Below are 22,825 nucleotides of genomic sequence, written 5' to 3'. Positions count from 1 at the left end.
AAAAAAAATCATTCAAGCCTAGCAAACTATTACTCTGCAGCCATATTAGCATTTTAATCTTTCTGGAATGGCTTTTAACTAGAGGAATATAGATCCAGCACAACCTGGATAGGACAACATCCTTCAAGATTAAGTGTACAACATACCAACAATTGTCCACTAGCAGCACCTAAACACATCATCTCTACTTGTAAAATATTACTAAACCCTGAGAGCATTCAAATACAAACTTAATAGACATGAGAAGAGCAGTTGACTCTCCCCTCCTCCACCTCTATTCCCTCTCTCCTCTCCAGGAGGAACAGGATGCCTCCTGCCTATTTTTTTATTTTTTTTTGCTGTTCATAGCCCTTTCCTTCAATGTGTGCAAGATCAGGCTGCTTGGGCCTTTAACACAGACATCAAAAGACTCACCTGAGAAAGGGATAAGTAGCTGAGCAACTGCATATACCTCACCATTACCTCCTCACGATTAGAGTTCCAGACAACAGAAACACACAAGAACATGCCAAAACCCAATTTTAGACCACAAAACTCTTCCAAATCTACTTTCTTCAAATGTTGGATAGAGCTATGAAGTCCATCAACTGAACATTTCCCAGAACATTCATCTCATATGTTCAACTGATAACTACAAACGTCTCGAAAATGTTTTTTAACTGATAACTACAAACGTCTCGAAAATTTGTTTTTGTCTCTGCAGATGATACAGTTTATGACTTTCTTCCATTCCTTAATAAGAGTCAGAGAGCCAAAGACAGAAAACTTTACAAAGAATTAAGTTCTAAGTAGAAGAACAAGAAAAAACAAACATTTAAGCCAAACCAACCTAACTTGGCTATGAAAGATACTGGCAGAATTTACAAGCAGGTACAGAATCTGATCAAATGTATTCAGCTCCATGTGTAGTCCCTAACAAATCAGACTTTTGTCCAATGACCTTTCTAGAATTATGAAAGATTAAAACCCTATTTTTGTTAAAGAGAAAAAAATAGTAGAGAGGTCATTAGAAACTAGATGTGATGAACCATCCTTGTTGACTTACAGGTATCTTTGGACAACACAGGCCAAATTCACATCTTGAATGCACGTCCAAGTATGTTTGCTACAATGAAGTCACTGAATGTCATTTGGGTGTGATTTTTTGGGGGCTGTTGGTGTGCAGTTTGATTTTCTAAATTATGAAGTTGATAACTTCAGATTTTTATTTAATAAATTCACCAATAATTCTTACGAGTAAGAATAGAATAAGAATAGAAGTGTTGGCAATTCACACCAAGTGAAAGTTAACACTGTTCTCATAGGAAAAGTATAGAATCATAGAACATCTTGAGTTGGAAGGGACCCACAAGGATCATCAAATCCAACTCGTGGCTCTGCACAGGACAACCCCAAGAATCATACCATGTGTCTGAGAGCATTGTCCAAACTCCTCTGGAGCTCTGTCAGCCTTGGGGCTGTGACACTGCCCTGGGAGCTGTTCAGTGCCCAAACACCTCTAGGGGAAGAACCTCTTCCTAATATCCAACGTAAACTTCCCCTGACACAGCTCCAGCCATTCCCTTGGGGCTTGTCACTGGTTACCAGAGAGAAGAGGTCAGTGCTGCCTCTCTACTTCCCCTCATGAGGAAGTTGTATGTAGCAATGACATCTCCCTTTAGTCTTCTCCAAGCTGAACAAGCCAAGTGCCCTCAATCTTTCCCTGTAATGCTTCCCTCCTAGACCCTTCACCATCTTCACTACCCTCCTTTGTTTTAATAACAAAGCTCTTGATGAAACCCAAACTATTCAACATTCTCAGGATGGCTGCTTCACAGGACTTTTAGAATAAGTTTTGTGGGTTTTTTTTAAAATCACATTTCAAGAATCACTACACTGGAACAGAGGAAGAGAATTTGTGACTAAAGCACAGTATATTTTTTCAGAGTAAGATGTTACAGTTCCTGAAGTAAATCATTATGGAATTATGTACAAAAACCAAAGGTTTGTTAATTTGGTTTAGTTTATAGATACCTGCTACTGTATTTTGACAAATGAGCAAATACTTCTGGAACTATCTTTCTATCCAAAATGTTGTCTCCCACTCAGCCATTTGCACTGCACTAATAGTCCAGTCTGATTTTGCAGACATGAGGACACTTGTTTGTAAGAGGTATTGAGCTGTGCTTGGTGTCATGCTGTAAGGACTTCTGATCAGACTGTGCATCACTGGATCTGCAAGCTACAGAACTGAAAAAGCTTTGCCTGCTCAAGTTCCTGGTTTCTTAGACTCTTCTTCATGCTTTTCAATATAAACACATGCAGTTTTAAGTACTTCTTCTCCAATAAAACTGCATATTCTTACATTACCATATTAATAATAATCTCACATCAGACATCTGCAGGTTCTTCATCTGCAAAAGAAATTATGGATCAGCACATTCTGCAGGATTCAAGGTAGTCATTCCTTAGATAGCACAATCTGTGAGGGAAAGCACAGTGACAACACCTCTCCCCAAACCTCTCTGGTAGTGGAAGGACAGAGAAAGAGGGAGAATAAAGAAGGTAGCTGGAACAATGAGCCTGTGAAACTGCAGTGACTTCCAGTGACAACATATTTCATCTTAAATGTCTTTTGTTCCATTGCAATTAGAAAGAGTCAAATTGCAGAGAGCACATTCTGAGCAGTACATCCTTGCATATATAAATCTTTCTTTGTAACAGATGCTCTGAAATTCCTTTCAGAACTGAGATATTGCACTACAGAAACACAGGTCTACTACAGAAGTGTATTTCTACACTGTGTGCTCAACTAAAGCTTCCTTTACTAAAATCCAGAAGGGAGTATCACCAAAAATGGTATAGCATTACACTACCCCATATGGATCTCAACCCATTGACTGCACTTTTAAAAATAAGCCTAACTATGCCTTAGTCGAAGTAAATTACCCCTAAAATAAAACTGTTCAATAACCCCAATCTCTGCAGTGTCAGGTAACACTCAAAGTCTTCTCACTACCACAAAAAATAAACCACATGCAGACCAAAGCAGCCAGAAATACCTTGTCTGGAACCATGACCAACTTTGAGAAGCACTACCACTCAATACACTATGGATAAAAAGCTGGGTAAATGCATTTTAGCTCACCCATTTTTATATACTGCATATTTTCATGACTTGCAAACGTAACTAAGTGAAATTTTGCTCCTAGTTTTCTCTATGTCAAGCCAGTTTCTTATCAAGAACTCCAGAGCTGGGAATGGTTTTCTTTGTACCTATGTAATTGCAATTTTAATATTCCCATTCTTCAGAGTCCAAAAAACCCTACAGTTTTGAAAAACCGACAAGCACTGCTACAGTCAGTGACTGATAATTAAGTTCCTCTTTCACCTGTGAAGCACTGCTACAGTCAGTGACTGATAATCAAGTTCCTCTTTCACCTGTGATAATTGAGTCACTCCATTATTCAGGGAGGAGTTGCTTTCAGCCTCTTGTTGCAACTTCTCCACCTTTTTCAAAATGAAATAGTCAACGATTTGAAGTTTATAACTCTTTGACCCACAGACACTTAGTCATTAATATGAAGTATAACAGCTTCAAGAGACATCCACACAGCAGGAGAGCCAGCATCTTGGTAGGGTTTCCTTTTTGCTTGATTTGGAACAGAAACTTACCCTTTAATTTCCCCCAATTCTAACTGCACAGTAGCCCCCACGCTGCTCAGCGTGCTGCAGATGGATCTCTCTTGCTCCCTAAGGTTTTACGTAGAATTTAAATCATGAAGCTGCTAATTGCATACATGAAAACAGAAAGAGCAATCCAGCAAATGCTACGTTGTCCCCATGCTGTGATCCTAGACTCTGTTTTAATTCTTAAAAAGTTACTAAGCTTCACATCAAACTTTCTCCAGATTCCATAGGTAACATCATGAACATTTTGGGGATCTCATTAATGTACTCAAGTACATGAATGGGAAGTGCCAAGAGGATGGATCAGGCTCTGCTCACTTGTGGAAACCAATAAAACAAGAGGGAACAGCAAAAACTGATGCACAGGAAGTTCCACCTAAATACAAGGAAGAACTTCGTTCCTGTGCAGTCACTGAGCACTGAACAGATTGCCCAGAGAGGCTGTGGATTCTCCTCACTGGAGGTATTTATGAACCATATGGACACAATCCTGAGCCATGTGCTCTAGTGGCTCTGCTGGAGTAAAGAGGTTGGACAAGATGACCCATTGTGGTCCCTTCCAACCTAACTGATCCTGTGATTCTGTGAAGCCAAACAGCAAATTTTCCAAAAATATGGGAAATCTTCCAAAACAGACTTTCACCAGGGGTGAAAGCCCTTTAAAATTATTTTTAAGCCCTTAAAAAATAACTCCATGTTTAATGATAGCATTTTACAGAGGGACTTCAGACTCAGACATGCACACAAGACCACAGGGTCTGCAGAAGCCTCCACAAACCTCCAAATTTTTACATATACTAAATTCACAATATTTAAAACAGCCTGAAGGAGTATCTAAGCTAGTAGAGGGAACTCCCTTGTGAAAGACTAGAAAAAGCAGTTTGCCTGAACACTTTGCATGAAGAAATGAGAGCAATAGGAGGAATAGGGAACTGGAAGAGAACAGAGGCTCAGGTTGCTGAGGGACAAGACTGTCCTCAGACAGTGGTGCACCTGCAGCATTCCCTCCATGTCCTGCAGTGCTCTGAGAGAGAATCAGGCTCTTCATGGAGCAGAGATGGAGTGGAGCCTCACTGCAGCTGCAGTAAGAACTGAAGTGTGTGGCTCCCACCACAGCTGCATACAAATCCTCTGGTAGCTTTTCCCAGGGCAGTGGCCTAGGCTGACAGCTTTCATCTCTGGACAGAAATTGATCAAGCAGCACGAAGCATCTACAAGGAAATACACCTGCTGGGCCCCCATCAGGTCACCAAAACCAAGATTATCTGCCTGGACTAAGAAGCAAAACTATTTCACAGCTTTGTTCTGTGTTAAGATGCAAAAACTTGAGAAAACACTAGAGATGAAATTCCACAAATGTTTGAACTGAAGGTGTTAGGAACAATAGTAAAGGAAAAATATTTAGGAATTAATCAACATAATTTATGCTCATTTTCATATTACTGTTTCTAGCACAAAGCTTTTGTATTTACTCTTCACTTCCTATCTTCACATTTTTACCAGTTACCTCCACAGGATGGATGAAAAATAGAGTTCCATCAGCACATTTAATGAAAAACATTTCTTTCAAGCAAGGCACAAAATTTAGATTTATTTATGTAATTTGATTAATCCCAATTCTTGTTTTACATTAAGTACAAAAAAACAACTTGAATGTCGATGTAAATACAATTCCACAAAGTAGTTCAATGAGATTTAAAATCATATCCAGAACTGTTAAGCACAATTAAAAGCAGCCCAGGATATACAGATTGCTTACCATAACTGCTGAAAGAGCTCATAACGTATGAATATATTTAATGACCTCCAACAATAAGTTTTCTCCTTTCTAATCTCTCACTTGAAACACACTTAGCAATTCTGTACCTAACAAAGGAAGCATTAAAGAATAAGAAGTGTAGGTAAGTCTTACTCAAGCTGAGGCCTAACTGAAACACAGACACAATCAAAAATTAAACAACAGAACAATGACTTAAATATTTGGTTTGAACATTTCTAACAACATAAACGCTAAGATAATATAGAAAAATAGCAACAGGTCCCAAGACTTATTAACTTCTCAAAGAATTTATGGTGTACTGTAGCTGCCTCAAATATTTGAACAATTATAGAAAACTCTATTTCCAAGTTTAGTACGTTGGTATTTTCCTAGATGACATACATTTAAGACAATCATCAACGTATTTACAGTTAGAAGCTTATTCCTTTTAAAACCTGTATAAAAAAAAAATTAAAATCAGTTTTGGCACTACCCATAAGGCAATGGATGATATGTACCTAAGATAGCAAATCACAGAACGAAAGCATAACCAGAAGAAAATCATATTAACTTATTATTATAAGCAACTGTGAGACTAAGTATAATTAAAGAGGAAATTAAAGAATCAGCATTTCTAAGTCACTAAAACACTCTATCCAAAATACTGGAGAATCTTGTTAGATGCAATAGGAAATTGCTTTAACCTGTGAAGTCACTGTGCCACATCTTGGGGGAGAACCTGATATTTCTATGGTTATTAAGTTATCAAAATAGTTTTAGTACCAGAAAATAGCAAAAAAGTTTAAGGAAAACATGAATTTACTTCTTCCCTAAGCAGACAAAGATATTACTCTTAAGTTCAGCCTTTGCTAACTGTCTCTTTGACAAACCCCCAAAAGGTGATTTTGCCATTCACTCCACTGAGGAAAGACCACAGCTTCAAACTTCTTTTTATTGATGTGAATAGTTTTAACAACTTCCTTTTTTTTTTTGCATTTCCATCAGCTTCAGTGATAGCTGAACCTTAAACTTCAATTTCCCAGTGTTGCCACATCTGCACTGCAAAGACTCCAAGCCCAGATTTCATCAGCTGTGGATTTCGTTTGAATTTTTCAAAGAATCTTGGCATTTCTCTTAAATTTATAAAAAGATTTTTTGTCCCCAAAGCTTAAGGCAAAAAACAAGTTTTATTGGTTTTGTTCCTTTAAGTCTGAGCAGGTGTATGATGAGGCTGTTTAAATATCAAAAAAGCTAACGCCATGTACAGTATTACCAACAAAAGTAAAGAATAAGGCAGCATGCACCCTTAAGATGAAAAGAAAATTTAATTTTACAAGATGTTTAAATAATCCAAAGGCAAAAAGTGTCTGTCTCCTCTAAGAGTATCTTCATAAAACATGGAAATTTCAGAGGAATGTTTTAGAGGACATCAAGTTACTAAAATATTTCGTTCAACGTTTATACAAATACATTACTACAATTGTAAGTTTACATACAATCAACTGACATCTCAGTGTTAACTAATTACTTAAATTTACAAGACAAACATAAATAAAGCTGTTAAAACAGGCAAGTACAGTACTGATCTATCATTCTGCACAATGTGTTTTGTACTTCTTTCACCTTGAAAAGAATCAGATTAGAATTGTGCGAAGTCAATCTTCAAACCTAAAAACAAAATGAAAGAGAATTAAGTACATCTACGCAGGTTTTACACAGCATGGGCATATTCCAAATGCCTAAGTCCTGTTTTCAGGCATGTAATTTACCATTTAACAACCTTTTGTCTGTTCTCAGAAGAGGCCACAGTCTTTAAGGTTATTTTTAATAATGACATCAGTTACAGCATCGAAAACAAACTGCACATTTTTTGTGTCTGTGGCACACGTGAAGTGAGTGTAGATTTCCTTTGTGTCTTTTCTCTTGTTCAGATCCTCAAACTGACACTGAATGTAAGCAGCTGCTTCTTCATAAGTGTTTGACCCTAGGAAGAGAAAATTGCTCAGTAAGCAGGTTTCAAAAGGAGGAAAAACAAGATGCACACTGTACCTTTGAAGGAAGAGGAGCAATTCTACAGTCATCATAGAATCAGAGAATTTAAGGGTTGGAATGGACCTTACAGATCATCTAGTCCCAACCCCTGCCCTGGGCAGGGACAGCTCCTCACTAGATCAGGTTGCTCAAGGCTCATCCACCCTGGCCTTGAACACCACCAGGGTTGGGGCAGCCACAGCCTCCCTGGGCAACCTGGGACAGTCTCTCACTACCCTTAGAGTAAAGAACTTTTTTTCTCACATCCAACCTAGACTTTCCATTTACTTCAGTTTGAACCTAACCCAATCTAACCCAGTCATTGCTATAAGATACCATTAAAAAAAACCTTGAAGGAAACCTTTTGGATGCACTTGTAAGAATAAAGCACTCAATCCAGCTGGAGAAAAGAGCCTTTCCATTTACTTCAGTGGCAGAGGAAGAAGTCATTAATGACCCATCACTGCTCCCTGGATTAGGGTATTTTGTTTCATAGAATAGAATCACAGAATCAACCAGGTTGGAAAAGACCTCCAAGATCATCAAGTCCAACCCTACCGTGGTCACTAGACCATGGCACTAAGTGCCACATCCAGTCTCAGCTTGAAAACCTCCAGGGATGGTGAATCCACCACCTCCCTGGGCAGCACATTCCAATGCCTGAACACTCTCTCTCTGGAAAAAATCTCTTCCTAAGATCCAACCTAACCCTCCCCTGGCAGAGCTTGAGTCTGTGCCCTCTTGTCCTGCTGCTGGTTGCCTGGGAGAAGAGACCAACCCCCACCTGACTCCAACCTCCTGTCAGGGAGTTGCAGAGGGTGAGAAGGTCTCCCCTGAGCCTCCTCTTCTCCAGGCTGAACACCCCCAGCTCCCTCAGCCTCTCCTCACGGCACTTCTCCATGGCCATCTCCAATGGCTCGAGAAGTTTCTCTCATTCATCTTACTTCAGTCAAGGTTTGGGTTTTTCCCAAACTCAACTAACATTTAGCATATGTAATTTCTCCTAAGCTTTTCACCTCCAACATGCTATTTTCTGTACATTGGAATAGTCTGAAGTTCCAATGAAAATGACACATAAAAAGGCTAAGAGTTTTAAAATGAATTCATCCTCTTTTGTTATGTATTTCCTGAATAATACACCTACTTCAAAAATTATGTTACACTCCCTGTTCAAATAAACTCTCATGTGTCCTCAGGAATTCCTGCTACTGAAAAAAATAAATCTAAGTACAAAAATAGGAGAACGCAGGAGAAAACAATAAGCTAAATAAATTAGCCTGAAGAGCTGCAGCAGAAACATGTAGATATTATCAGGGGACCAGAATTATTTCACCTGGTTCAAAAGATGACTCTGACTTAGCACTATTTTAATTGAGTTCCAGAAAAGCAACTCCCCACCTTCAACTTGATTCCACGTAAATATTTTAGGTGCCTACAGTTATTCAACTCCTCATGATTTGCACATCAAAAATTAGGGGATTTAACAAAACAAACACTTGACACCTGCCCCACCCCCTCCAATACCTGCATATTCAGGGTAGCAAATAGTGAGAGGACTCCTTTTGATTTTTTCTTCAAACAGATCTTTCTTGTTCAGGAAGAGAATAATAGAAGTGTCTGTGAACCATTTGTTGTTGCAGATACTGTCAAACAACTTCATGCTTTCATGCATCCGATTCTGCAATTGGAAACAAACACCTCAGTAGTAAAATCAGGACATCTCATCAGTTACAAAAGAACCAGGTAAGTTGCAAAACTAAGTTTTTTGCATACAGAATCACATTTTACTACAGGGAAATCCAGAGAGGCCAAGACCACCACAAGGAGCACATCCACAGGTAAGGTTTGAGCAACTACTTTTTCTCATTTCCAGGTTTAAGTTGTTTAAAGGTGTAGAAATTTTGAGTGTATTTTGACGATCTGCAGTACAGATATTCTACAAGAATTGCTGAGTTACCTGAATTTGTCTTCATACCAATTAGACCTTCTGGAAATTGAAAATTAAATCCTGCAGCTAGCTGATACTCCAGAATAAGGCAAAAGGTTCTACAGAACTAGAGAATCAGGTAAGCAATTTTTTTTTCCTCTTACCATAATTTTTAAGTCTGTAGAAAAAATTATCCAATATGTAAGTACTTTGGCCAAGTTCCAGTCATTTAAGTAGAAGGATGCTAGCTATGACCTTCTTTGACTACACTTGACTTGAAAGGTTTTATTTCTCTTTTCTCCCCAAATTCTACTTTATAGGAAGTAGCAGAACACAAGGAAGAGCACAGAATTCTGTTAATGATTCACACACAATAGAGAAGCATCACTTCAGAGCACTCAGAGAGCAAAATGCACAGTGACATGGAAGGAGGCAAACCCTGAAAGAGGAGAAAGGAGTAGAGGGGACTGAAAGGGAAAAGGAAGAGAAAAACTTCTGCAACTAAGAAAAGAGATCAGAGGAACACATTCAGAAAGAAACAAAAACTGAAGACTGAGGAAGAAAAGGAAAACAAAAGGTGGTAAAAGTAGATACAAATAAGCAATTTCTTACTACATACTTTGTGCACCCAAAAAGAGACTAAAATGGGTATTACTGACAAGGTTTTCTTATTAATTTGTGTGCCCTTTAAAATATCAAAGTGGAGATTAAAAGAAAACTTGTCTCCTAGTATTCCTCCTGAGAATACGAGGAAATACTTTGAATTTTATCACCATTTCTGAGACCTTTCACACAAAACCCTTATAAGGCAGTAATACTCCAAGAGATCTATTCACAGCTTTCCTTCCAAGCTTATTTAGCCTCTATCCAACAGCTATTCCACTCTCCAACATCATGGTACTTGCCATTTCCTCATCTTCAGCCAAAACCAAGTCATAATCGCTTAGAGCCACACAAAAAATAATTGCTGTAACACCCTCAAAACAATGAATCCACTTCTTCCGCTCTGATCTTTGGCCTCCAACATCAAACATTCTACAAAACACAAGAGCAAAGCAGGCAATGAACTTTGGAATATTAGCCCATAAAATCTGAAAGCATCAGCTGCGAAAGTCTCATCACAACATTTCAAAACAGCATTAACAATCTGCAGCACTATTATTCTTCTCAGTGTAAATTCCAATTTTAGCAAAGCATTCAGAGCCTTCCTGTAAATTTTACAGGACATCAGAAAGGATGAAATGAAAGCTAAACAAAACTCATTATTTACAGTACCATATTTCATTAATGAAGTAAATTGTAATCTATAAAAAATGAAAATACACAAATTTACTAAAAGGTCTAAAATAATAAAAGATATTGACCAACAATGTAAGAGTGGTGTCTGTTTTAAGACTTGGAAATAATGCAGAGCTAAGGAAGCTGAATACAAGTAACACTTTTGAGTAATACTTTATTATTTATCTTTTAGTATTCTGAGTATTAAAGGGTAAAATTAAATTGGAAAAAAATGAAAATTAGGGACTCTCAGTTCTGGTGAGTTTCAGCTCCTCTCTCTTCTAAACCAAATTGCAACTTAAATCTGTTCTACAACTTGCCATGTTCAAATGGGCTATATTTTTAAAGAGATGCTAAAATTATTTTCAAAATTATCGCAACAGACAAAAAACATTACATATAGATGCTAAAATTATTTTCAAAATTATCATAACAGACAAAAAACATTACATATAAAAAAATATTTTCCCTCTAATAAATGCATTTTTTGGATAAGCAATTAAATCTGACATATGACACACTTACTAAAACTGCCCTGTATTTTTTATTATTCCCCTTTCCCATTTTCCCTGAGCTGTAAGATTGCAGGGGTGGGGCAGGTAGATAAAACCTACCACTTTAATATTAGTGTACTACATGACTAGGAAAATTGCACTTGAAGGGATTCAATTACAGTGGTTATTTTTAGAAAACTTCAACTGTTCCAAGCTGCTAGAATTTTATTGGAAAAAAACCACAGTAAAGATAAGTAGAGAAGGAAACAGAAATAAAACAAAGAGCCTTTGCTTTCACATGGAAAACTCTCAAAATCATTGCAATCTCTAACAAAGTCTTCTACTTGGGTATATTATTGTGCAAGTGACAATGCTCATTGCCCAATATTCCACACTGGGATAATGCCATGTCAAAAACACTTGAAAGATTAGTCCTGTTAGAACTTAAAACTGAAAGGATTCCTTAGTTACTTATCTTCAGAGATCTCTTTGAGGGGAAGTCTTTGGATAATCACCCTACAAACATGCAAGTCAGTCACCTACTCCTGCTTAGCTCTCAAGTAATTAGTGATGGCAGTACCCATAGGAAAATATTTGGTACTTGTATACCTTAATAATGCATTAGAATTTAGAATCATAAAATCATCAAAGTTGGAGGAGACATCTAAGATCACCAAGTCCAACCATTAAACCTGTCACTGCTGTAATCCCATAACCCTAAACCAGATCTTCCAGTGTCAGATCCAGACACCTCTTAAACACTTCCAGGGATGGTGACTCCACCACCTCCCTGGGCAATATTCCAGTGCCTGGACACCCTAACAGGGAAAACATTTCTCCTAATATCTCATCAGACTCTGCCCTGTCTCAGCTTATGGCCATTCCCTCTCGTCCTCTCCCTGCAGCCATGGCAGGACAGATATCCCCCATCTCTCTACAACGCTGTAAGGGAGTTACAGAGCCATGAGGTCACCCCTGAGCCTCTTCTCAAGGCTAAACAAACCCAATTCCCTCAGCCCTTCCTCATACAACACGTTTTCCAGATTGATGATCCTCATTGTCCTTGGCTGGACCTGCTCTAGTGTCTCAGTGCCCTTTTTGCAGTGAGGGGCCCAAAGCTGAGCACAGCACTGAGGTGTGACCTCCCCAGTGCCCAGTGCAGGGGGATGAGCACTGCCCTAGTCCTGCTGCCACACTATTCTTGGCTCAGGCCAAGATGCCATTGGTCTTCTTGGCCACCTGTGCACACTGTTGGCTCATACTGAGCTGCAGCCACCAGCACTGCCAAGCCCCTTTCTCACAAACAGCTTTACACTAGGACCTGAATTTCCGTAAGAATTAACATTTCTAAAAGAAAAAAAGGTGTTCTTTGAAGACAAAAGTAGCAAATAGTCAGACTCAACTTCTGAAATAGTCTATAGAAACAAGATGAAGATGACTTGCTATTTGGATTTTGGATTGAATCAATAATCAAAGCTCTGCTACGAGAACATTGTCTAGTGAGAGATATCTCCACCCACAGAAGGTGAGGGTGAAACTACACGATTTTTATATCCCTTCCAAACCAAACTAGTCTATGATTCTATGTCTTTGGACATGAAGTGTTCAGAATATTAACACTGTTTTGTAAATCCCAAACCACAGGAAACATAAGTCACATTCTTTAACTGCTAAAGCACAACCTGGAAGTACAACATATATTTGAATTTAGTTCTTCAGGAAAATGGATTTATTCTGTCATACAACACCAGCAAACTCTTGTAACTCCAGCTCTCCAACTGAAGTCAATAAAGGAAGAATCTGATATAGCACCTATTTAACATGGCAGAAAAAGGAATGCTTTGAGATTCCATTTGCATCAAAACTGTCCTTACAAAATGCTTCCAACAGAACCAAAACATTTATTACTTAATATCTGCATATTAATTCTGAGTTATTACAGGAGTTCCAACAACTCCCACATCCCTTCAGAAAATTGAGTCAAGCATCATTTTTATCTTTACATAAAAAATGAGGGGAAAACAATGAAGCTTCTGGTTAGACAAATTTGTTAAACTACACCCTTGAAAGCCATGTTCTAGAACTTTACAGAAACTAACAGACAGATGATCATACAGAATGATTTACATACTTAAAATGAAGATCTTTGAAAGTAAAGTGAGTTTCCACTATTCCTGTAGTTTTCACTCTCGTCCTGAGAACGTCCTGTTGAGTTGGAATGTAGCTGGTTTGTGCTATCCTGTCCAAGTCATTCAAGTAACTAAAAGCAAAAATAAATACTGCTTTCAGTTATTCATAAAATAAATTACAAAGAATGACAAAAGCTCTAGGGCCATTCACTATAAAATAGTTTTCTCTCAGATAAGATAAAAACCCAAGAAGTTATTCCACTCAAATTTCCAAGTTTTTTCAAAACAAGCTGTACAGATACAATTATAGTTCATCCTAGATGAAAGAAAACATAAGTAATTTATTCCACTACAAAGAACTCTTCTTTGGAAATCCCAAAATGCAAACATGGTTCCGTGTACATCACCATTATTGGCACTAATTAAAAGAACACCTTCATCTTTGTAACCTACTGAACTACAAGTAACTTTGAACCACAAACAAAACCCAAAATTACCCTGGATGTAATAATACAGATAAAACTTCAATGTTTTGGCCAGAATGAATGTGTTTAAGAAAATGCCCAATATAAAACAATTAACTCTCCATTGAGAATTTCTAATTGCACACATTTTTTACAATAGCATGGCTGCATGGCCAAAATTCTTGCAATGTAGGCCAAGACCAGTGTTTTTAAGAACCATACAAATCTTACTTGTGCTTTTCCCATAGTAAATAGGGAAGGCACTGTGCTCTACTTTCTGTGTAACAAGAAGTTAGCAAATTGAAGAATACAATTGTATGGCTAAAAGAACAGTTTTCTTATGAAATTGGGGGCAGAGGTATCTAAAACCAACAGAACAGAACATGGGAGGTTACCAGAGGAGGTGAATCTCCAAGTAGAGTGCTCCATATTGAAGAAAGTTTATACAAGAAAGTGAGAAATTACTTCAAGCACTACAAATTATTTCAGAACTATAAAACTTTCAGAAACTGCACTATAAGGCAGTGTCACTGCTATGCCAATTATTTACCATCTTACCCCTCCCTGGGTGGACTCACTTCCTTGACTTACTGTTAATTGTTGTCACACCATCTCATTTCTGCCACCCTTAGGTTCTTTACTGTGTTTGTTTTTACTGAAGTGCCCTAACACAAAAGACACATCCTGACTGTTACCTTTGCTCAACAGGTTTGTAATAGAGACCATTAATTAACAAAGAAATGCAGCAATGCTGAACCACAGGAGAAACTCTGTTATGAAGATGAAAGTAGTATCCTTGGCAATACAGACTTGGATCACATAATCAAGTTTTCTAGACACAGATACTGATGAGGTCCTTGAGTAATGTTTCTGTAAAAAAAATGCTAGTAAAGCACCTTAAAGCAATTTTTGCCTTCTTTCAGAAGGTGAATCACCTGGTCAGAACATGACACAAGTTCATAACTATACCACACTTCTTCCTTTCCAACTCTGAAGCCTAGCTGCAGCATTTGGACCTAAGAAGACCATATTTTTGTCCAGATATTTCTACAGTTTCCATCTACATGGGAGCAGAATTCATCAAAAGATGACACTTACCTTACACTGCTTTAGCTACTACTTAGAAGACAAAGAGAATCTTGTCTGTCACACAGTACTTACTAGGCAGCAGAGTCGTTGAGCTGATATTCTCGAGATCTGTTGAAACAAGCTTGGACTCCACTGTCTTTCCACAGTCTCTTGATAACTCCAGCAAGCTCTGCAGTCATAAATCCTTCTTCTGCTGCTCCAGCCAACACAAAGAGCTGACGAGCATCATCCTACAGGATGCAAACACAAAGTCCAGAAACAAATATTGAGAGATGCAACAGAAGTGTTACCACCTAAGAACTACATTCAGCAAATGAGCTACTTGGCAAATCATCAAACAAGAAAACACAAAGGAAAAAAAGCAGTTTTAGCATTTGGCACAGGTTATTAATTCCTACATTTTTCAACAAAGACTAGTAAAACAAATTTCTCACTAGCTGATAAAGGGTTTTTTTCATCTGTTTATAACTTGCACTTAGTTTTTACAAACAGAAGTAGTAACATATTTTGTGCTCAAGACTAAAGTAAACTTTATTTGCTCATCAAATACCACCTACTGGATAAAATGGTTACAATGCAGACTAGACCCTTCAGAAATGCAGATGTATATTGACTGACTGAAGAAAACACACTAATCACTTAAGGTTCAAAAAGCAACTTTTGAAAGTGACAAAGGATCATTTCTTCTCAAATCATGCATCAGGAAATAGAAAAACACTTCTTAAAACCCTTCCAGATAAATCAGTTACAAATATCCATCACCTTCATTATTCTACAGAGATCCCATTTTCCTGGTAATGCAATATCAAGGTAACATCGAGATTTTTAAGAGCAAATCCTGGATTTTAAAACTGCATATAGTGACTGCCTTTGAGAGTGAGGCTAAGGGAGTACAGGAATCCACTATTCCTCTCTAACAGAATTTAACCAGTTGGTCAAATCCATCCAATTTTGACTGAGCAAAGAGACCTAAAAATATTAGCCCTGTAAGGCACTGGAAAAAGAAGAGAGCAGCTGGGAGAGGGAAGATCCACATTACTACTCTCCTCTGGGTAGCTGCTTGACCTTGGCTATTAGCAGTATGTGATCTACTGCCAAGGTACACCAGCCAGAAAAACCAGCATCCTTGAGGCTTGTAACTCCTACCCACAGCATGTACTGTTTGTCCAGTGATTAAAAGAGAGAGAACAATGAATCTGGAAAGAAGAAAGGAGAAAAGAGAGACTTAAGACACATCAGCTGAGAACTGAAAGCATTTCACGAAAGATGAGGATTTCAAAAAGCAACTACTGAGGTTATTCTCACAAAAGAGTAAGCGAAGACACGGATGCAAATCTGGAGAAAAATCTGTCACTTTGCTGTTCAAACACTAAGCTGTGGAAAAAAAAACATTCTCCAGATAAGCACGGAAAGTAGTGATTGTTCTAAAGATATTGTCTGCTGTTGGCTTAAATCATCAAAGATTATGAGAGCTAAGGGCAATTGTTTACAGATGGATTGAGTAATATTGAAATTCACAGGTTGGAAACACAAAGCTTGCAGTTCAGTCAGCTCAAGGCAAATTTGAAGAGATTTAAATTTATATATACATATGAAGAACAGATGCCAGACATGTAGCTGAATGTCTTTTGAAAGCAGGAGTAGCAAGAACTCTAAAAGAACATTTTTCAAACAAAAATACTGACTGCTGCAAGTACACAGGACAAATTGTGGACAACTAATGGAAATTCAGTGGATTGCACTAACAATGACTAAAAAAAACCTGAGCAGTAAAGATCAAAGGGACAGTCAGATCTCAGGGACTGTAATTTGAGGAACATGTTTGCATAAAAGAAACCTGACTGGCAATTCTGGTCTTGAATACGGTTTGTGGATGCAAATACAAGGATCTACCACTCACAGAAGCAGCAGGGCTTAAAGAAGACACAAGATATTCAGATACATGATGGAAACTGCCAATTTTGTCACAACAGATAATGCCATTTTATACCTATCATGGTCTGACTTTCAAACATGCAAAGTTTACTCTGTTTCAAACAGCTCTAATCTCTGTGCTCTAAAATGGAGGGGAAGGGAAAGGGAAGGTGGAACAAGAGAATTGAGTTCAGCTTTTTACAAGAAACATTAAAAATAAAAAGTGGTCTCTGTTACCCCTGTGCTCTCTTTTCTAAGGATGGCAACTACCAAACACCACAAGTGAAGCAGTACAAGTCCTGTTTTCATTACTAACCAACCCTAGATAATTTCCTTTAACTATATGGATGGGGCAGTTTCCTCTATAGGTGTCACACTTTTTATAACAGATTTCATAAACGACTTAATGTAAAAAACTAATGTAACCATCTAGCTAATTACAGCCAATCTCACATTCAGAAAGTGGTCCATAGTCTAATTCACATTCACTAAATGTCTCTCAGGACACAGTTTCTACTTAAGTACTGTCCTGTAGCACTAAGGAAGCTACACCAGGTTGAGACTGATCCTTCCTGAAGCTGCTGATGTAATCTGTGCTCCTGTCATTTGATAGCTTGAAACAAGACAAGGTTCAACTCACTGCTTTACCACGAAGTCTTATGACAGAAATAAGAGCCTATGATTTTCCAAACAAATTTATTCCACTTAAAGTAAAACTCTCAGAAACTCATCTTGGAATTTTAAGGAAAAGCATCTGAATGTAACAGAAGTTAGAACTTTGAGCACTTTTTTTCCCCAAAAAGGCAACAAAATTAAAACAAAACAGAATAAAATTGAAAAGAATTGAGGTGTAAACATACTTTTTCTTTTTTGTTGTTTTGTTTTAGAAGTGGGACTGATGTACAACAGAAGCTCTGAATTTCTATTTCTGGCCTTAAAATTGGCAAAAAAATTAGTACTGATGTTCCACAGCAATGTTACTCTGAAAACAAAAGAATTTGGACTACCAAGACCTGACTAAGTGCAAAGGGCTGCACAGCTATTTTAGGATTTAACCTGACACAAGTTTGCCTCATCATTTATACAGCTCTCTCAAGCTGAGAAACTCAGATGACTTCAAACTGACATCATGTATAACATAGCCCTCAAAATCTTCTTGTTAGTCATTTTTTCTGCTAACACCTAAATTTACTCCTCCTCCGTTTTCCCCTACTATGTATTTAGTAACACAAGTCTACCATCTGCCTCTTTCCTACATTAACTGCCAGACTCAGGAGAGGACTCCACTGCACAAACACTGAATTAACAAGCCATGAGATACTGTTGCTGCCCTAGAAAACTCTGGTCTTAAGGGCAGACTACAGCAAATATGAGAGCAAATGTAGAGAGGTACAACCAAGGAAAATGAAGCTTTTACTAGATCTGTTTACAACTGAAGAGACACCAGGTAGAATTAACATATGTACATTAAAAAAAAGGCTATCAAAGAGAACTGAAGAGACACCAGGTAGAATTAACGTATGTACATTAAAAAAAAAGGCTATCAAAGAGCAAAAAAAAAAAAAATTTATTAATTCCCAACTGCCAATCAGATTTAGACTTCAGATACAACTTTGTGACTCACTGTGCGTAATCTTCTGAATGTTTGTCTTCCTTATGACAGCCATACATAATGCATTTCACCAGGGTACTGAAGGAAAGCTCTCTAACAGTTATAAACTGCTTTTCAAGCAATCAATAACATCCTGAACACAAGACTGTCATGAATGAAGAATTTACATACCAACTCTTGTTTTTCAAGACTCTCCTCTCCTCCCAAGCTCGCGTTCCACATTAGTGATGGAAAGAACTTATGACAAAATATCATAGAATTTCAGAGTTGGAATGGATTTTACAGATCATCTAGTCCCAACCCCTGCCCTGGGCAGGGACACCTCCCACCAGAGCAGGTTGCTCAAGGCTCATCCAACCTGGCTGTGAACACTGCCAGGGTTGGGGTAGCCACCACATCCCTGGACAATCTGTTTCAATGTCTCATCACTCTTAAGAGTAAAAAGCCTTTTTCTGATATCTAACCTAGACTTTCTCTCCTTCAGTTTGAACCCATTATCCCTTGTCCTACCACAGCAGTTCCCAATAAAGTCCCTCTCTGGCTCCTTGTAGGCCCTTCAGATATTGAAAAGTTGCTCTGAGGTCTCCACGCAGTCTTCTCTTCCCCCTTATATACTTATTTTAGGACATGAACAGCAAAAACCCTTCCTCCACTTTTCCTCTGAGAGAGCCATAATGTGGTAAATTCCTGCTTCAAAACCCATACTGGTGAGCATTCCCTATTCCAACATTGATTTCTACAGAATGCAGATAAAAGTACACATCCTGAACTAAGTTCAACTGCTATTCAGACTAACAAATTGGGGATCAATTTCAGCACTGCAGCACAGAGTGTATTCCTGTATCCAGAGGACAAGCAAAAACACTTAAGGTAAGCATTTTACAGAGCTATTCCAAGCATCTAACCTCCTGAGCAGACAATCAACATAATCAGGGTCATCACAGGTAAGAGCATTGGGTTAGGACTAGAAAAATAAGCCAAAAGAATCGATCCTACAGATCAGCTTTAAACGGGTAGAATGGCAAATCATAGAATCATAAAGGGTGGGGGAAACCTCTAAGATCATAGAGTCCAACCATTAACCTGCCACTCTACTGGAACTCCTAAACCATATCCTCCAGCATCAGATCCAGATGCCTCTCAAGCAAATAAACCCACCAGAGGTTTGTATGTGGGGCATTAGATGAAATAAGATGGGAAAGGTGCAGAAAAGATTAGAAAAAAGTCTCTTACTTCTTGGGAAAAATCCCAAGATTGGTATCATGACAGAATGGGAGACCAGCAGCAGGTCTATACTCGTATCTCTCCTTTGAGTAAATTAAAGTCCTCAAGAATGGGAGACCAGCAGCAGGTCTATACCCATATATCTCCTTTGAGTAAATTAAAGTCCTCAGCACTGGAAATGAGTATGAGCAAGCTCAGAGGCTGGAACTGTTTCAGGCACCACTGTGGCTACCACCTAACAGAGAAGGGCAGACAGTAGCTAGATGCCTTCCTATTTAAGCTGTGCTTTTTATGGAACGTGAAGATGTCTAACTTAAATGACCTACAGAACACAACAGTCCATAAAAAGAGAGACATGACTGCATAGTTTAATGTTTTTGAAAATGACCTACAGAACACAACAGTCCATTAAACTATGCAGTCATGTCTCTCTATGTTTTTGAAAGCTCCCTAAGACTTGGATGTTCAGTTCTCCAAATTTAGGCAGAATTCAGAAAATTGTATCTAAACCAAATAGTTGTGAATCAATCCAGTGCTGCTTGCTCCACAGGTCACCTTGCCAGGGAAAGACCAATGGCATTTACTTTTCAATCAAACTTCGTATCCTACAAAGAAGATTTCTCGATAACAAGAGATTTTTTGAAAGCTCCCTAAGACTTGGATGTTCAGTTCTCCAAATTTAGGCAGAATTCAGAAAATTGTATCTAAACCAAATAGTTGTGAATCAATCCAGTGCTGCTTGCTCCACAGGTCACCTTGCCAGGGAAAGACCAATGGCATTTACTTTTCAATCAAACTTCGTATCCTACAAAGAAGATTTCTCGATAACAAGAGATTTTTTTTCAACTTCGTATCCTACAAAGAAGATTTCTCAATACCAAGAGATTTTTTTTCAGGAAATAGTACCAGACAGAAAGTGAAAATGAATGGATATTTCAGCACTATGTCATGTGTGTACTTCAATACTCACAGCCCTGACTGGATCACCAAAGTCTATCTTCAACCTCCCCATTGCTCTAATGATAGCAATAATGGACTGAATGGTGTTACTGTAGACAACAGCTTTGTACTGTTTACATTCTTCTTCTGAATAACCAGCTTCATGGATAATCCTGTGGAAGAAAAAAAGAGTAAATTCTCTATCCGAAGAAAAACAATATCCCTACATCCAAAGATTTCCCCATACTTACTTCATTTGCTTGACAATTGTGCTTTTCCCAGATTCACCAGCTCCTGAAAAAGAAATGTGTGAAAATTCATTAGAGTAGACTTTTATTCATCTTTAAAAATACATTTAGTTTCTACACTTTGAGTATCTAACCTATCTAAAAACTGTGACTAGGTAAAAGGACATTTGTTACAAATCAGTTTTGAGTATCGAAATGCACCTTGAGCTGGAAGTTTCCAAGTCAAGCCAAACTATTCAGGTCTAAACAAAAGTAAGCATAATCTTTACACAGTTTGCAGGTGCACCTAATGCAAACAGTTGATCAGTTGATCAACTGCAAAGGAGTCTGAAACTCAATTCCTCTGCCTTTTTAATCAAAACCTAACCAAAAACCTCCTTTGTGAGTTCTTCACACTGTATTAATGGTCTTCCGTGTTGTGAATTAACACCTTAAAAGTCTTCAGGGTTCCAGTCCCTGTAAACCTCTTTCAGCACTTGCAATAATAATTCCACAGTCAGTCTAGTTTTTGTTCAAACAGATTGCATGAGGTTTGCCAGTCATCCTGATGCAGTTCTTAGTGCTTAGCAAATTACAGAGGTGGGAGAAAAAAAAGCATAAAATACAAAGCTTACAAAACCAATTAGTATCTCTGTCAACAGACAAGGAAAAAAACACAGTTTTTGCTGTCTCAACAACCTATCTTTAGTCTGCTTCTTTCTCTGAATAAATTACAGAACTCTTAGAGCTGTGGTCTAAATCCCTTGAGACAGACACTCCTAGTTTGTGACTTGTGCTGAATTCTCCCTATTACAGTTCCTCATTTTCACTATAGCTTTGCAGAGGTGAGTATAATCTAATGCAAACCCATTGTTCAACTCCAATACAACCAAAGAAGACTCTGAGCACAAGAAGGCACTGACAAAGGCTGTACTCATCTCCAAAAAAGGGCAAGAAAGGGAACCTGAGGCATGACATAAACAGTCTCATCTTCATCTTCAGACTAACAATACAGTAAACAATCCTGGAAGTTATTTCCAAGCACATGGATGAAGTAAAGGTTATTGGGAATTGCCAACATGTGTTTATAAAGTACAAACTGCAGTTAACTTGATAACTTTTCCTGAGGGAACAGGTGTGTTTGAGGGTGAAGAACACCAAAGGATGCCATTTACTTTGATTCTAATAAGGCTACCAATGCCACCTCCCATGGCATCCTTGTACCCAATGGGATAAATATCAACTTCTGTGCATGAAAATCTGCCTAGACAGCCAGACTTAAAGGCCTGTGTCAATGCTTCAAAAATCTAAGTGGAAGTCATTTAGAAGAAGCAGTCTTCAGGAGATGATTCTGGGCTAATACAGTTTAGCATTTTCATCATTGACCTGAAACTGAGGGTGGAATGCATACACATCAAGTCTGCAGCTGACATCAGCCTGGAAGACCAAAAAGTGGTCACAGTGTTGGGGTGGGAAAGGTGCTATTCAGAGGATCTTCCACAAGCTAGAAGCCTGAGCTGACAGGAATCTCATGACAGTGAACAGAAACAATTGTGAAGCCCTGAAAGTGGCACAGAAGACCCATCCAACACATCATGGGATGGACAGGATTTGGGACGAATGGGTCAAGGAACAATCACGAAGCAAACAACTGTGGGGCTCAACAACATGAAGAGTCAGTAGTTGTGGTGATAAAGGTCAACCACATTGCAGGTTGTGTTTTGGATTTGTGGCCTGCTGACCACTGTTAATAACATACTGCTGGTTCTGCTACTGCTGAAAAATGCATGTGCAGCACCCAGGCATTTTCCCTTCACCAGCCTGTCCCCACCCCTAGGGAGTAGGCTAGGGGTGAACAAGATGTTCAGAAGAGACACAGGCAGGACAACTGACCCAAGTCAACCAAAGGGATATTCCATACAACATGATGCCATGCTCAGCAGTAAAAACTCAGGAAAGAAAGGAAGGAAGAGTAGTCATTTGTGGTTATGGTGTTTGTCTCAACCTTTGTTTAACTTTTGAAAGTGTGGTTATAGTGAAGGGTCTGGAGCATAAATCATGTGAGGAGA

At 38.4% G+C, this 22,825-nt stretch overlaps 1 protein-coding gene across 1 annotated transcript; it reads right to left on the bottom strand.

Annotated features, from left to right (window-relative positions):
* Window positions 1–6,873: 6,873 nt before the first annotated feature.
* Window positions 6,874–20,818, bottom strand: LOC103801371 (guanine nucleotide-binding protein G(i) subunit alpha-1). The gene is made up of 8 exons (XM_009073783.1): window positions 20,781–20,818; window positions 20,561–20,702; window positions 14,913–15,070; window positions 13,290–13,418; window positions 10,292–10,421; window positions 8,984–9,137; window positions 7,198–7,412; window positions 6,874–7,096 (listed from the first exon to the last, which is right to left on the bottom strand). Exons 1-7 carry the CDS (start codon window positions 20,783–20,785, stop codon window positions 7,222–7,224), a joined length of 909 nt encoding a protein of 302 aa, XP_009072031.1. The 5' UTR covers window positions 20,786–20,818; the 3' UTR covers window positions 6,874–7,096; window positions 7,198–7,221.
* Window positions 20,819–22,825: the final 2,007 nt, after the last annotated feature.

This window comes from Acanthisitta chloris, unplaced genomic scaffold (genome assembly GCF_000695815.1).
Source record: "Acanthisitta chloris isolate BGI_N310 unplaced genomic scaffold, ASM69581v1 scaffold1664, whole genome shotgun sequence".
Taxonomy (NCBI): domain Eukaryota; kingdom Metazoa; phylum Chordata; class Aves; order Passeriformes; family Acanthisittidae; genus Acanthisitta; species Acanthisitta chloris.
This window is presented reverse-complemented; position numbering and strand designations above follow the sequence as displayed.